General features: G+C 43.3%; 1 protein-coding gene across 1 annotated transcript in view; it reads left to right on the forward strand.

The window, feature by feature from the left end:
- Window positions 1-14,256, forward strand: part of LOC109895672 (solute carrier family 28 member 3) — a 17,862-nt gene extending 3,606 nt beyond the window's left edge. Inside the window, exons 3-17 of the mRNA XM_020489561.2 lie at window positions 2-93; window positions 3,655-3,844; window positions 3,989-4,133; window positions 4,311-4,424; window positions 5,111-5,188; window positions 5,307-5,387; window positions 5,634-5,714; window positions 5,856-5,981; window positions 8,138-8,268; window positions 8,368-8,536; window positions 8,671-8,868; window positions 9,312-9,393; window positions 9,704-9,802; window positions 9,899-10,013; window positions 13,908-14,256. Coding sequence (XP_020345150.2) covers window positions 2-93; window positions 3,655-3,844; window positions 3,989-4,133; window positions 4,311-4,424; window positions 5,111-5,188; window positions 5,307-5,387; window positions 5,634-5,714; window positions 5,856-5,981; window positions 8,138-8,268; window positions 8,368-8,536; window positions 8,671-8,868; window positions 9,312-9,393; window positions 9,704-9,802; window positions 9,899-10,013; window positions 13,908-14,022 — 1,816 coding nt within the window. The 3' untranslated portion in view covers window positions 14,023-14,256. The remainder of the gene's footprint in view (window position 1; window positions 94-3,654; window positions 3,845-3,988; window positions 4,134-4,310; window positions 4,425-5,110; window positions 5,189-5,306; window positions 5,388-5,633; window positions 5,715-5,855; window positions 5,982-8,137; window positions 8,269-8,367; window positions 8,537-8,670; window positions 8,869-9,311; window positions 9,394-9,703; window positions 9,803-9,898; window positions 10,014-13,907) is intronic.
- Window positions 14,257-16,643: the final 2,387 nt, after the last annotated feature.

Below are 16,643 nucleotides of genomic sequence, written 5' to 3' on the forward strand. Positions count from 1 at the left end.
GGTTCTTGGAAAAGAGAATGGAAGGGATCCACCGATATCTGGAGGAGCACAGGACTAGGATCAGTCTGGTGTTGGGCATTGTCTTGGTTGCAGGTAAAACATGTAATACAGGCCTCTGACCAGTCTGCCATGTAATGAGCTGTTTAAACAGTATAGTTGTTAGTGGATACTGTATTTGGTGTTTGATGGTTACATTTCCTGTAATTACAAACTGCAATTTGAGGATACTGCTTGGAAAGTTTATCAACTTGTAAACCCACGTAGGAGACAAAGCCCTTCAAAGACTTGGCTGCGATTTTCACACTTGCTCCACATTACTCCTTGGCAAAAATGTATTTAGAGAAAGAAACCTTTCAACAACTTGCCCATAAAGCATTCTCTGACCATTATCTCACCAAGTTTCCCCATTTGGGGAAACATTAACAGTACTAACTTGCCTTTTGTTGTGTAAAATAGCACCTTAATAATCCCCTAAAGGGGACATTTCATTACACCAGCCAATACATGTAACACCAATCGAAACACAACAAAGGACACACAGACACTAAAAGAAGAACATCGTCAAAAGGCAGAATCACTTTCAATTTTTTTTTACGTACAGCGCCTTCAGAAAGCGTTCACACCCCTCAACTTTTTCCACACTTTGTTGCGTTTACAGCCTGAATTAAAAATGTATTACAAATGAAAAGCTGAAATGTCTTGAGTCAATAAGTATTCAACCCCTTTGTTATGGCAAGCCTAAATAGATTCAAGAGTAAACGTTTGCGTAACAAGTCACATAAATTGCGTGGACTCACTCGGTGTGCTGTAATAGTGTCCTTACGTGTCTATTGATGCACCAGTGCGTCAATCTAAGTAATATATTAATAAACGGTAACTAATGTTTTATTTCATGGGCTACATACAATAGGCATCCACCTATGTTGGCCTTCTGCAGTGGAAGGTGGCCGAACGACAGCTGTTAGTCAGACCATGAGACATCCAGAAAATCGGTCTTCTCAAGAAAACAACATCCGTTGCGTCCGAAGAGTTTGACCACTCTATGGAGAGATGAGACTCTAACAAACACGATGGTGTTCTCCATTTTGCTCTGATGCGTTTTGATCTGACTCCCACAAGTGGCAAGGTTCTCGCCTGAAGGTAACCAGTTTTTTTTTTAAATGATTGGAAGTATGGAGGTAGATTTGTGCCAACAAGGGGATAAATATGTCAACAACAAAAACTAAAATATTTCCTTAGCTTTCTTATATATCCTAGATATAGGAAAGACACTTAAAAACCTTATTCCTTATGATTTATTTATTTATTTTTGACTGTCTGTTTTGTATTTCATGAATGTCTTTTCAATGTGTTTCTATGGGGTAAAGTATTAAAGGCCCAATTCTATATATAAACTCAGCAAAAACAATAAACATCCCTTTTTCAGGACCCTGTCTTTCAAAGATCATTCTTAAAAATCCAAATAACTTCAAAGACCTTCATTGTAAAGGGTTTAAACACTGTTTCCGGTGCTTGTTCAATGAACCATAAACAATTAATGAACATGCACCTGTGGAACGGTCGTTAAGACACTAACAGCTTACAGACGGTAGGCAATTAAGGTCACAGCTATGAAAACGTAGGACACTAAAGAGGCCTTTCTACTGACTCTAAAAAACACCAAAAAAAGATGCCCAGGGTCCCTGCTCATCTGCGTGAACGTGCCTTAGACATGAGGCAAGGAGGCATGAGGACTGCAGATGTGGCCAGGCAATAAATTGCAATGTTCGTACTGTGAGACGCCTAAGACAGCGCTACAGGGAGACAGGGCGGACGGCTGATCATTCTCGCATCGACAGACCACGTGTAACAACACCTGCACAAGATCGGTACATCCGAACATCACACCTGCGGGACAGGTACAGGATGGCAACAACAATTGCCAGAGTTATACCAGGAATGCACAATCCCTCCATTAGTGCTCAGACTGTCCTCAATAGGCTGAGAGAGGCTGGACTGAGGGCTTGTAGGTCCTCACCAGACATCACCGGCAACAACGTCGCCTAAGGGCACAAACCCACCGTCGCTGGACCAGACATGACTGGCAAAAAGTGCTCTACACTGACGAGTTGTGGTTTTCTCTCTCCCGGGGTGATGGTCGGATTTTTATTTATCGTCAAAGGGATGAGCGTTACACCGAGGCCTGTACTCTGGAGCGGGATCGATTTGGAGGTGGAGGGTCTGTCATGGTCTGGGGCGGTGTGTCACAGCATCATCGGACTGAGCTTGTTGTCATTGCAGGCAATCTCAACGCTGTGTGTTACAGGGAAGACATCCTCCTCCCTCATCTGGTACCCTTCCTGCATTCTCATCCTGACCAGCATGACAAGCATGACAATGCCACCAGCCATACTGCTTGTTCTGTGCGTGATTTCCTGCAAGACACGAATGTCAGTGTTCTGCCATGGCCAGCGAAGAGCCCGGATCTCAATCCCATTGAGCACGTCTGGGACCTGTTGGATCGGAGGGTGAGGGCTAGGGCCATTCCCCCCCAGAAATGTCCGGGAACTTGCAGGTGCCTTGGTGGAAGAGTGGGATAACCTCCCACAGCTAGAACTGGCAAATCTGGTGCAGTCCATGAGGAGGAGATGCACTGCAGTACCGGCAGCTCCTGACAGACGGGCAACTTCGGCAGCTACTGACTGACGGGCGGCTCCGGAAGCTCCTAACAGAGGGGCGGCTCCGGCAGCTCCTGACTGACGGGCGGCTCCGGCAGCTCCCTCTGATTGGGAACCATACCAGGTCAAACACAGAAATACATAGAATGCCCACCCCAACTCACGCCCTGACCAAACTAAAACAGAGACATGAAAAAGGAACAACGGTCAGGTAGGCTACTAGACAGTGGAAAATGTCATTGCCTGCGTTCACCAGGCCTACACCAGGCTGTATCACATCCGGCCGTGATTGGGAGTCGCATGGGCCGGCGCACAATTGGCCCAGTGTCATCTGGGTTTGGCCGGGATAGGACGTCATTGTAAATAAGAATTTGTTCTTAACCGACTTGCCTAATTAAATAAAGGTTATATATATTAGGTAACATCCTATAAGGAACAACAAAATTTAAATAGGACTAATCTAAAAGAAAAGCACATATTACAACTGAAATAAATTGTCTGTCACTAAATTGACTGGAAATGTTGCCTGTGTAAATTACGATGATTGAGTTAACATGTTTAATGGCAGCCAAATGATGCCTATCGAGGCTACTCTTCTGTGAAATTAAAGTTATTGAAGACCATCTTTTCATTAATTACCACATTGTAAAGCAAATGTTAGCTGACACGGGCTAACTGAGTGACTGACATATCAAGAGAGTGGCAAGTAGCCTAGTTGTTAAGAGCGTTGGGTCAGTAACCGAAAGGTAGCTGGTTTGAATCCCAGAGCCAACAAGGTCAAAATCTGTTGATGTGTCCTTGAGCAAGGCACTTAACTCTTGTTGCTCCAGATAAGAGTGTTAAAAGGTCAAGGAAAACACCTGATGCGCTACCAAATGTTTAAATTGCATGTTGTGTATTCTACTATACTTACAGTATGTTAATACCCCAAATGATAAAAAGTACTACTCAATAGGGAATAAGGTGCACTTTCAGACACAGCCTGTATGTGTTTCAGGTTACTTTGCCGTGGTGATCGCGGCATGCGTGCTGAACTTTCAGCGTGCTCTGGCCCTGTTGGTGGTGACCCTGCTGGCTGTCTTCTTTCTTCTGTGGGACTGGCTGATGGGCCGCTATGGACAACGCCTCTGGGACGCCCTGCAACCCGCCAGGGACACCCTCAACACACACTGGCTCTGGGTCAAATGGTGGGAGAACTGCATTTTCTCTCCTTCTCACTCTCTCTCTTTTCCGTATAATATGAAAATGTTCCTGGATGCGTGGTCCTTTTGGTGATCCTTGTGGTTGTCCCTCTGCTCTCTTACCTCCGGTTGGTCTGTCTGTCGGTGCAGGGTGGTGTGTGTGCTGCTGCTGGTGGCAGTGGTGTGCTGGCTGGTGTTTGACACGGCCAAACAGGGATCGCGGCAGCTAGTCTCTTTCTCTGGACTCCTCTGCTTCATAATGCTCATGCTGGTGTTCTCAAGGAACCCATTCAGGGTACGGCAAACCAACCAAACACAAACACCCCTAATGTGTCCACGCTGTATCGTTCCAAAGACCATTCGCTGTAGTTCTGAGTGACCTGGTGGGTGTATGTTTATGTGTGTGCTTCCCTGCAAGCCTGTACGCTTGTGCGTGTGTCTACCCGTGTGTTTATGTGTGTGTGTGTTATAGGTGTCATGGCGAACTTTACTGTGGGGTGTGGCACTACAGTTCTTGTTTGGAGTCATCATCCTCAGAACCAAAGCAGGATTCACTGCTGTAGACTGGCTGGGCCATCAAGTGGAGGTATAATATACATCTACTGTGTACTATCCATGGAGAGTCAAGCACAAGGGCAAAATGTACATCAATTGGATCATTGATATTACAAATATTAGCCAGCACAAAGGCCCTCATTTTCATTTGGACCACATTGCTGATGTCACTCTCATTAGCTGTAACGGTTTTCATGAGGTGAAGGAGAGGCGGACCAAAATGCAGCGTGGTGGTTATTCATGGTTCTTTAATATAGACACTATACATGAATAAACTAGCAAAACAAGAAATATGAAAAAACCAAAACAGCCCTATCTGGTGCAAACACAGAGACAGGAACAATCACCCACAAGAGACCTAAAGAATATGGCTGCCTAAATATGGTTCCCAATCAGAGACAACGATAAACACCTGCCTCTGATTGAGAACCACTCTAGGCAACCATAGACTTACCTAGAGTACTACTCTAAACACAATCCCATAACTACAAACAACCCCAGACAAAACAAACCACATAAATCCCCATGTCACACCCTGGCCTCACCAAAATACTAACGAAAACACAGAATACTAAGGCCAGGGCGTGACATCAGCATAATCACATTACCCTGTCCCCTGCCCCAGCACCCATAGCAGATATACAGTAGAGTAGACCTGTTAGGAAAGTGACCTCATTAGTTCAGTCTGTATTGAAACATCTCTCCTCTCTCACCCAGGTGTTTCTGTCCTACGCTGACACCGGCTCTAGGTTTGTGTTCGGCGACAAATACACAGACCACTTCTTTGCGTTCCAGGTACAGGATCATATGAGTATGTCTGTATACGTGAGAGACTGTGAGAAAATGACATGAAGAGAAAAGAAAAGACAGAAACCCAACACTGTCGTTATTTTTTCTTCTTCTCTGCCTTCAGGTTCTGCCTATTGTAGTGTTCTTCAGCACTGTCATCTCTATGCTCTACCACCTTGGCTTCATGCAGTGGCTCATCCTCAAGGTATTCATAACATCACATACGTTAAAATCGTGTTCAATCATCATACAAGTGACTAAATTAGACAAGGAGGATCCAGCCTCCACATAGTACTGTATCAAGGTTGTAATTTACCGGGGGATGGGGGGACAGAGACATGTTCCCCCCGATATCTGCTCATGTGACCAGCATTATTGTTTCATACCTTAGTATCATTTTGGCACAGAAACGTTCGCACCATTGTTTATGTTTGTCTGTGCATACCTCCAGGTGGGCTTCATAATGCAGATTACTATGGGAACTTCTCCCACAGAGTCAATGGTCGCCGCTGGCAACATATTTGTGGGACAGGTGAGAATAGTATGAGTGACAGATGTGCTAGGCAGCAAAAGAGAAATCCATGGCAGTCAAGCAAAGGAGTATTTCTCTCTCTCTCTCTCTCTCTCTCTCTCTCTCTCTCTCTCTCTCTCTCTCTCTCTCTCTCTCTCACAGACAGAATCTCCACTCTTGATTCGTCCGTATATCTCCCAGCTGACCTTGTCAGAGATCCATGCCGTGATGACAGGAGGGTTCTCCACCATCGCTGGCAGTGTACTGGGAGCCTTCATCTCTTTTGGGGTGAGGTGGAAGAGGGGTGAGGAGGGGAGGAGGGGAGGCAGGAGGAGAGAGAAGAGGAGGAAAGTCAATAAACAATTTCAAACCTTTGTTTTCTACCAAAGACACAACTGAACTCTCACCCAATTGACCTTTTGCTTATCCATACTGTGTGTCTCTTAAATGTCATCTATGTAATCCCCAAAAGTAAATATTTATCAGGAGAGGGCCATAAACAATCATTAGTAAGGCTGCATACTCCAAGAAAGGTTCAAATCTCACCTTTCTGGTGTAGTCAAACAAGCTCAAGTACACAGAAAAAATAGGAAATAAAATGTAAAATTTGACATTTCCAAATCAACAGAACTGTATGAATAAGGCTTGAAATTACTTATATTTTTTCTAAATGTAGAATAATCCACTTATATAACGACTCACTAAGATTTCACCTTCCTCATAGCTGTGAAATACTGTGCCTTTGGAAAGTATTCGGACCACTTGACTTTTTTGACATTTTGTTACGTTATAGCCTTAATAGAACATGGATACTATAAAATCCTCAGCAATCTACACACTATACCCAATAATGACAAAGCAAAACGTTTTGTTTTTTACACTTTAGCAAATTAATTAAAAATTAAAAACAGAAATAACTTATTTACTTAAGTATTCAGACCCTTTGCTATGTGACTCGAAATTGAGCTTGAGTTTCCATTGATCAAAATTAGTTTCCATTGATCATCCTTCAGATGTTTCTACAATTTGATTGGAGTTCACCTGTGGTAAATTCAATGGATTGGACATGATTTAGAAAGGCACACACCTGTCTATATAAGGTCCCACAGTTGACAGTGCATGTCAGAGCAAAAACCAAGGCATGAGGTTGAAGGAATTGTCCGTAGAGCTCCGAGACAGGATTGTGTCGAGGCACAGATCTGGGGATGGGTAACCAAATATTTCTGCAGCATTGAAGGTCCCCAAGAACACACTGGACTCCATCATTTTTAAATGGAAGAAGTTTGGAACCACCAAGACTCTTCATAGAGATGGCAGCCTGGCCAAACTGAGCAATTGGGGAAGAAGGACCTTGGTCAGGGAGGTGACCAAGAACCCAATGGTCACTCCACCAATAAGGACTTTATGGTAGAGTGGCCAGACAGAAGCCACTCCTCAGTAAAATAAACATGGCAGCCCGCTTGGAGTTTGCCAAAAGGCACCTAAAGGACTCTCAGACCATGAGAAACAAGATTCTCTGGTCTGATGAAACCAAGATTATTTGATGAAACCAACTATTTGGCCTGAATGTCAAGCGTCACGTCTGGAGGAAACCTGGTACCATCCCTACGGTGAAGCATGGTGGTGGCGGCATCATGCTGAGGGAATGTTTTTCAGCGGCAGTGACTGGGAGACTAGTCAGGATCGAGGGAAAGATGAACAGAGCAAAGTACAGAGAGATCCATGGTGAAAACCTGCTCCAGAGCGCTCAGAACCTCAGACTGGGGAGAAGGGTTACCTTCCAACAGGACAACAACCCTAAACACACGGCCAAGGCAATGCAGGAGTAGCTTCAGGACAAGTCTCTGAATGTCCTTGAGTGGCCCAGAGCCAGAGCCCGGACTTGAACCCGAGCTAACATCTCTGGAGAGACCTGAAAATAGTTTCGCAGCAACGCTCCCTATCCAACCTGACAGAGCTTGAAAGGATCTGCAGAGAAGAATTGGAGAAGCTCCCCAAATACAGGTGTGCGAAGCTTGTAGTGTCATACCCAAGATGATATGAGTCTGTAACTGCTGCAAAAGGTGCTTCAACAAATTACTGAGTAAACAGTCTGAATACTTATGTAAAAGTGATATTTCTAAAAAACAGTTTTTGTTATTATGGTGTATTGCGTGTAGATTGATTATACATTTTTTATTTTATCATAAATCTTAGAATAACGCTGTAACCTAACAAAATGTGGAAAAATTCTAGGGGTCTAAATACTTTCCCAATGCACTGCATATGAAACACAGGGAATTCATGTTTTTGACTGCACTGGGCCTTTCAAATGTTGAGCTCCACCTCTTCCTTACCCCTCACATTCGACACATATACCCCCCAACACACACACACACACACACACACACACACACACACACACACACACACACACACACACACACACACACACACACATACAGATTGAAGCATCACACTTGCTGACAGCCTCCGTAATGTCAGCCCCGGCCTCCCTGGCTATCGCCAAAACCTTCTGGCCAGAGACAGAGACCCCCAAAGTCACAGCGAAGAAAGGCCTCAAACTGGAGACAGGGTGAGACACAGACACACCTACATACACACATGTATGCACACAAGAAACAATGTCTGCCTAATGAATATGAGCCTGAGTGTCTTTTCTGGTTTTGTATAGGGAGGGCAGTAACCTGCTGGAGGCAGCATCTCGCGGAGCGTCCTCTTCTATTGTCCTGGTGGCCAACATCGCTGTCAACCTCATTGCCTTCCTGGCCCTGCTCGCTTTCCTCAATGCCGCTCTGTCATGGCTGGGCAACATGTTCAACTACCCCCAGCTCAGTTTCTCTGTGAGGACATACAAGTGTGCATGTACATAGAAGCACTCAGACACAGAGACACACTAAATACAAGCTGGATAGAAATCAATGATTCTCTAAGACACTCTGTCCCTCTCTCTTTCTCTCTCTCTCTCTGATGACAGATCATCTGCTCGTACGTATTCATGCCTTTCTCCTTCCTGATGGGTGTGGCCTGGGAGGACAGCTTCATGGTGGGCGAGCTGATTGGCTACAAGACCTTCTTCAATGAGTTTGTGGCCTATGAGAGGTTGGCAAAACTCATCAAGAGGAGAGAGGACAAAGGCCCAGAGTACGTGGATGACGTTAAGCAGTACCTATCTGTGAGTGATGTCAGGGGTCACTAAGTGGTAATACGGGCACTGAATTGATATTTGGCTATCTGTTTTTTCCTAGATAGACAGACGGACGGACAGACAAACACACACAGACTACTTTCTTTATTCAAGTCTACATCAAACTCTCCATAAATGGTGGAAATATTTTTGGACCACTAAATCACTAAATCAGTTCTGATATTATCAAGTCCGATCTGATATTACAAGTGCTCTCTGTATCAAGGATTTATCGTTGCATTTGCTTGTATTTGGTGAAGAGACATTGTGTGCTTCATTAACAGATACATTTTGTGCATATAATTTATGGTAATTTCACATTTGCACGTGTAATGTTAATGGCTTGTTGCGTATTGCATGGATGACGATTGGCTGTTGCATATTGAATATATATCTAAAGACTTAGACCCAGGTTGTTTTCTGTCCCCCAGGTCCACTCTGAAACCATAGCGACGTATGCTCTATGTGGCTTCGCGAACATCAGCTCTCTGGGTGTGATGATCGGAGGCCTCTGTGAGTCAAGCCCTCTAACATCTGTCCTGTCCTGGATCTCAAATCAACCTCTAGCCCCTCCCCCCTGGGCACTCCAAATGCAGTGTGTTTTTGTCCCTATTGATATTATAGTATTGTTGAGACACCACTTTGATTTTGAAAGAATAGGTTTCATTTGTGAGGTTCTTCAAAGATGTTACTGTATGTTAAACCATTGCAATGTTGTCCTGCTGTAACACGGTCTCTGTTCATTGGAGTGTTGTGGCTGTACTGTGGCAGAATGGTTGATGTAGTGTTTCTTCAAACATTTTTGTAACGTTACCTGCTATAGCGGCTATGGCCCCAGAGCGGAGGGGTGATATTTCCAGGTGTGCCATCAGAGCTCTTATCTCAGGCACGGTGGCATGCTTCATGACAGCGTGCATCGCAGGTAAACCCCAAAAACAGTGTGCGTTATAAACTTGTCACCATGCATTATCCTCTGTGGTGACGTCATGGTTGTATGTGTGTTTGTGTGTCTTCCCAGGTATGTTGTATATCCCAGAGCTGCTGTGTGAAGACTTCCTGAAGGAAGAGTTCAACTCCACATTAGTCATTAACAGCACTCAGCTCCTCACCTGCTGTACTGAGCTCTACCACAGGTACAACCAGTGTGCATGTTTGTTGGCGGGGGTAGGGTGACCACCAGATTGTGCGCTACAGTACCGCATTTTGGCCCTTTGTCCCGCGTCCCACTACCAAACAATTATGTCCCGCATTTTATCAAATTAAAACACAAATGTACAACAACAACAAAATGGATATGTCCAGTATTTCAGTCACTGTCTTTTTTGCAGTCACGACAACATACAGATGTGGTACTGGTGGGGTTAAACACTTCAATTGTTGTTGAGATCTGATATTCAATGTCATATCTTTAACCAATGACATTAATCATATCCTTTCGGGCTAAATTCCAGCTGAACTTGGAGAGAGCAGTTAACTACTTACAAAAAGCTAGCGAAAAGCTTACAAAATTAAGTGAATGGCCCTTATTAAACTGAAAGAAAGGCTATAAGTTCATTTCTTCAAACTTCAAAAGCTCTCCGTGCTCATTAGTTGTTCATCATTCAACATAGCCCTATTCGCTGCTACTTCACTCAATTCCGTTTTAGAAGTCTGCCTTAATAATATACCCTAGAGTCGATGTCTGCGGGCCGCAGAAATCTAATTAGCATAATCATTTAAAAAAATCCCAGCAAAAATCAGACTGTTCAAGCTTGAGATGTCTTTTTTTTTTTTGCCTTCTCACAAAATCGTCTGTAGCATCCAACCGGGTTTGGCCCATCGGTTGATGGCTGTCCCGCAAATGTCTCACGAAATCAGCCCGTTGTCCTGCATTTGGGCCAAAGCGGTAGGCCACACCACAAAAACTCTCCTGGTTTGCCAACAGCCACAGAGAGGCCAACACGTGATCCCCCAGGCGTTCTCCTCTGCAGGGAACCAGAGGGTTGAGATCCTCATACAATGTCTGAAAAAACTAAGAAATATTGGATTCTGTCATCTTACAGGTTTGCCCTTCACCACTGTTACACAGAGGCAATTAGCAACGATACAGTTGTGTATTGTTCATCATGGGCTTACTGTTCACAATGACTACATTGTGCTTTTACATCATACTTTCACATTTTTACATTTGGATTATTTGCCCTTTGTGGTAACTGTTGTTAGATACGGGGCCTTCTGAATAATATAAACTCAGCAAAAAAAGACACGTCCTCTCACTGTCTAGGTCGTCTCACAGTACGGACATTGCAATGTATTTCCCTGGCCACATCTGCAGTCCTCATGCCTCCTTGCAGCATGCCTAAGGTACATCCACGCAGATGAGCAGGGACCCTGGGCATCTTTCCTTTGGTGTTTTTCAGAGTCAGTAGAAAGGCCTCTTTAGTGTCCTACATTTTCATAACTGTGACCTTAATTGCCTACTGTCAGTGAGCTGTTCGTGTCTTAACAACCATTCAACAGGTGCATGTTCATTCATTTTTATGGTACTGAGTAAAGGGTCTGAATACATATGTAATATTTTTTATATATTTGCACAAATTTCTAAAACGTTTTTTCTTCGTCATTATGGGGTATTGCGTGTAGATTGATGAGGGGAAAAAAACAATTCAATCAATTTTAGAATAAGGCTGTAACGTAACAAAATGTGGAAAGAGTCAAAGTGTCTGAATACTTTCCAAATGCACTGTCTGCAAATAGGTCCCGTATTTGTGTTTTACACCTCCAGCAGAATAGTTACATTTGTGTGCATGATATTCAGTTTCACTGGCATATAGTATGTTCTATGGATGGTCTTAAACTTCAGTCATTTATGTCTGGGATGATATAGACATGACTGGGCACTTTAACATATCTCTATCCATTCATCATCATCAATAGCATCTCCTAGGTCTTCCTTTCTTGTCCGGTGTTTGCTGCACAGAGAAAATAAAGTGTTGTATCTACAAAAATTCACTTCAGCTCCATCACAGACTGGTCTTCCCTGGCTGCCTGACCCTGATGAGACCCCTGTCACCATCTGATCCTGCTCATATGAGGCATGACAAATAATTACATTGGTGTACATTTATACATTATATTATACATTAATAGAATAAATGGTTCAGCAATCTAAATAACCGTTTATCCCAGACTGTAGCCTGCCCATCAACTCAAGGTGGAACTTTGTATCCATTCACTGATTGTTATAATATACTGCAAAATGTACCTGAGCTCTGTAGAGTGGTCTTCCCTGGCTGTCTGGCCCTGCAGGGACACCGGTTACCATCTCATCCTGCTAAGAGATGTGCACCATGACAGTGACGCCTGTAGAGCTGTTTATACCGTGTATGTGTGAAATGTAGGGAATTAGCTAGGGAAACTGACAGATCACTAACATTACATTGCTATACTGACTAATAAAAACTCACATTGAGCTGAAAAAAACAACAGAAAACATCAGTCTTCAGTCAATTGGCTGCTGATTTCATTGTTTGATTCAGGTCTCCTGTGATTGAGGCAAAATTAATACCTAACGTTAGTGAGCTAGCTAGCTATCCTTAGCTAACTTTTGACTAACTCTGCTAACTAATGGTACCATGATACATAATCAAATGTACTTCTGTTGAAACAGGACAAAACAAAGGCTGCAAAACATTTCCATACACACAACAGCTGATAGATACTGCTACCTGACAAATACCAAGAGGCTAGCTAGAGCTGAACTGGCTGTGGTTGCTACTAGCTAGCTAACTAGCTGCTAGTAGTTAATTCACATCAGTCGAGATGGTATGAAACATTAACTAACGTAGTATGTCAGTTACAGTACAAGCTGCACTTTTCTGACAAACAGCAGTTGCCAGCTAGATTGATCAACTAAAGAGTAGCCAGTTTCTGCTCTGCTTGCTTTACAAATCAGAGAAAAAGTGCAACACGGACAGCAGCTGCCTCTGTTCATCTCTCCTGTGCTTGTCCTATATGTCAGCCATTCATATAACATGTCTACATACTCCGTGGTGTCTGTGCGGTCCTAAATCCAGACGGCTGAAGGCGGAAAACAGCCTACTTGACTGCTCTTAGGTGTCCACATGGTCCTAAAGCACATCGGAGTCATGTTTTGTATCACAGAGCAATTATAAAACTGTGGGGGGGGGGGTAATGTCCCCCCGACCCCGGTGAAAGTTGCGCCCCTGGATAGCTAGCTACATCATTTGAGATTAACTTTATTTAGGCTACTTTAATCAAAAGACAGAGGCTGTTAAGACATGCAAATTACCTGAAAGGTTCCTCGGCTCATCCGAAAGTTTTACAGAAAGGGTATAACTTCCTGCACATAACACTTGACTCTGTGTCACACGTCATGACCATAGAAAGCCTTTCTTTTCTATGGCAGAGTAGGTCAGGGTGTTAAGTCTAGTTTAATTTTTCTATGTGGGGTTCTAGTTTGTTTTTTCTATGTTGGTGTTTTAGTATGATTCCCAATTAGAGGCAGCTGGCTATCGTTGTCTCTAATTGGGGATCCAATTTAAGTAGTATTTTTTCCACCTGTGTGTTATGGGATATTGTTTTGAGTTATTGCACGTAGCATCTCTGTAGTCACGGTTCGTTGTTAGTTTATTGTTTATTTGTTTTTTGTCTTTGTTAAGTTTCACTTTATAATTAAAATCATTTGGAACTCAACATACGCTGCGCCCTGGTCCGATATTCATGCTAACGAATGTGACACTCTGCCAATCAGCTGCTCACTTTTCGTTGTCGATACACCCACTATAATCTGTAGCCGCTCTGTGACATCGGGACGGGATCGGGATCTAACAAATCATCCAATATGTGGAAGCTGCCACAAGGTCAATTCAGAAAGTATAGCTAAAACTAATGGAATGGAATGTTCGTGTTCAATAAAAGGAGGGCTGCGAGGTGCAAAAGGGCATGTGCTGTGTGTATGTGTGTGTGTCCATGTACTATCAACCTTGCTAAACCACTGTGTGTGTGTGTGTGTGTGTGTGTCCCAGTGTGCTAGTTAGCCCTTCTAACATGACTCTGGAAGGAAGATTCAGTATGGCTTCTCTCAATGGCTGTTGCGCCATCCTGTCCTCCCCACTCTTCAACTGCAGCCTGGTCCCCTGAGAGGCAGGAGGAGGACAGAGAAAAGAATGGAGAGCAGAGGATGGACAGAAAAGGATGGAAAGAGGAGCATGGCGAATGGAAGCACCCTGACCTCTTTCTTGTCACAAGTCAAGTATAAAGATCCTGATACAGTTTAAGTTGTCCATTTTGAGAAAGTTTGTAATGAAATTACATGACATTTACAATGACATTTTTTTTCTAAATGTAAAGATATTAAAGATATTTCAGAGCATTGAAAGTGTGTTTCATATTGATGTCATTAAGAGTACTGCTATTTTTAGATGAATTATTTGTAATACTATATTTTATTAATTCATTCCTGAGACCTATATAGCTTGTGACCACATGGTGGCACTACAGCAATCTCTTTTGGTATACATGTGTGTTTTTGGACCAAGTCAGCTGACCAGGTGTCAGTCTGTCTGTTTGTTCCCCATGGCCAGGCTTTGTACCCATGTATTCTAATTCCTAATATGGTTCTCCTATTGAAATTCTCCAGAAAACAATTAGTTCCCCCTGCCATAGCTGTGTGGGGGAAGGACAGGCCACACTGACCTCCATAACTTCCTGGAGTTATTGGATTTGTTTGTGTGTGTGTTTGTGTTTTATTATCCTTGTGAGGACCAGAACTATTCACAAGGATAGTAAATCAAGGACAATTCAGACAAGTGGGGACATGTTGCTGCTGCCCCTCTAGGAAAAAGGCTATTCTAGGCTTAGGGGTTAGGTTCAGGGTTAGGTTTACCATTAAGGTTAGGGTGAAAGTTAGGTTTAGAGGTTAGGGGAAAAATAGGATATTTTGAATAGGGATCAATTGTTTGGTCCCTACAAGGATAGTAAAACAAACGTGTGTGAGTGGGCATGCAGACAAACAGAATAGTACAAATAGTTTAGGGAGATGAGGGAAGGAAATAGGGAGGGAAACGGGGACAAGGAAAGCTAGTCACAGAGAACAGAGAGAAGCCACTTACACTGAACAAAAATATAAACGCAACCTTAAGAAAAGGTAGGGGCATGGATCAGATAACCAGTCCGTATCTGGTGTGAACACCATTTGCCTCATGCAGTGCGACACGTCTCCTTCGCATAGAGTTGATCAGGCTGTTGATTGTGGCCTGTGGAATGCTGTCCCACTCCTTTTCAATGGCTGTGCGAAGTTGCTGGATAGTGGCGGGAACTAGAACATGCTGCTGTACACGTCAATCCAGAGCATCCAAAACATGCTCATTGAGTGACATGTCTGGTAAGTATGCAGGCCATTGAAGAACTAGGCCATTTTCAGGTTCTAGGAATTGTGTACAGATCCTTACGACATGGGTCCGTGCATTATCATGCTGAAACATGAGGTGATGGCAACGGATGAATGGCACAACAATGGGCCTCAGGATGTCGTCACGGTATTTCGGTGCATTCAAATTGCCATCAATAAAATGCAATTGTGCTCGTTGTCCGTAGTTTATGCATGCCCATACCATAACCCCACCGCCACCATGGGGCACTCTGTTCACAAAGTTGACATCAGCAAACGGCTCGCCCACACGACCCCATACACGCTATCTGCCAGGTACAGTTGAAACCGAGATTCATCTGTAAAGAGCACACTTCTCCAGCATGCCAGTGGCCACATGGATGTGGAGGTCCTGTGCTGGTGTGGTTACACATGGTCTGTGGTTGTGTGGCCGAGACATCTGTAGAATTGTGTTGTGTGACAAAACTGTACATTTTAGAGTGGCCTTTTATTGTCCCCAGTACAAGGTGCACCTGTGTAATGATCATGCTGTTTAAGCAGCTTCTTGATATGCCACACCTTTCAGGTGGAGGGATTATATAGACAAAGGAGAAATGCTCAGAAACAAGGGTGTAAAAAAAATTGTGCACACAATTTGAGAGAAATATGGTTTTGTGTGTATGGAAAACTTCTGGGATATTTTATTTCAGCTGATGAAAAAAAAATGGCAACAACACTTTTGTGTTCAGTGTGTGTATGTAGGAAAAAGACTGAGGTCTGATGGTACATATGTACATGGTCTAGGTAGGCCAGTAGTTACATTACATTATCATGGTATCATCCGACCTTTGATGTATAGGCTATTTTGTTGTGTACTGTTTAGAATGGTTTTTAAAGTTCACTTGCGACCTGCCACATGAGTTATTGTCTAAGTATCTGGGGTTGAATATTTTGGATTATAATAAGTGTATAACTAAGCCAATGGTATAACTAAGCTCTTGGTGCCATTATTGCAAAGTGTAAAGCCATGGGCGGCCTACCATTTCAACGTTTTACCAGACTGCTTGGCTTGATTGGTTTTACCTATTATTACAAATGCAGCATGTGGTTAAATAAGTATACTGTTTTTTTCTTTGTTAAAGGCCCAAATGCAGCCATTTTTATATCACTATCAAATAATTTCTGGGCAACAATTAAGTACCTTACTGTAATAGATTTCCATTAAAATGTGCAAAAATTGCTTTTTTAGCTCCCTGTCTGGGAGAGTTTTGAGTGTGGAGGGGGAAACTGAAAACTAGCTGGTTTTGGCAGCGAGATTAGGAACTCTTTGTTATTGGTCTTTTAACCTGCTGATTAGAAGGTCCTGTGTAGATTGGATTTGTAACCAGCAGCA

Source organism: Oncorhynchus kisutch, linkage group LG8 (assembly GCF_002021735.2).
Source record: "Oncorhynchus kisutch isolate 150728-3 linkage group LG8, Okis_V2, whole genome shotgun sequence".
NCBI classification, from domain to species: Eukaryota; Metazoa; Chordata; class Actinopteri; order Salmoniformes; family Salmonidae; genus Oncorhynchus; species Oncorhynchus kisutch.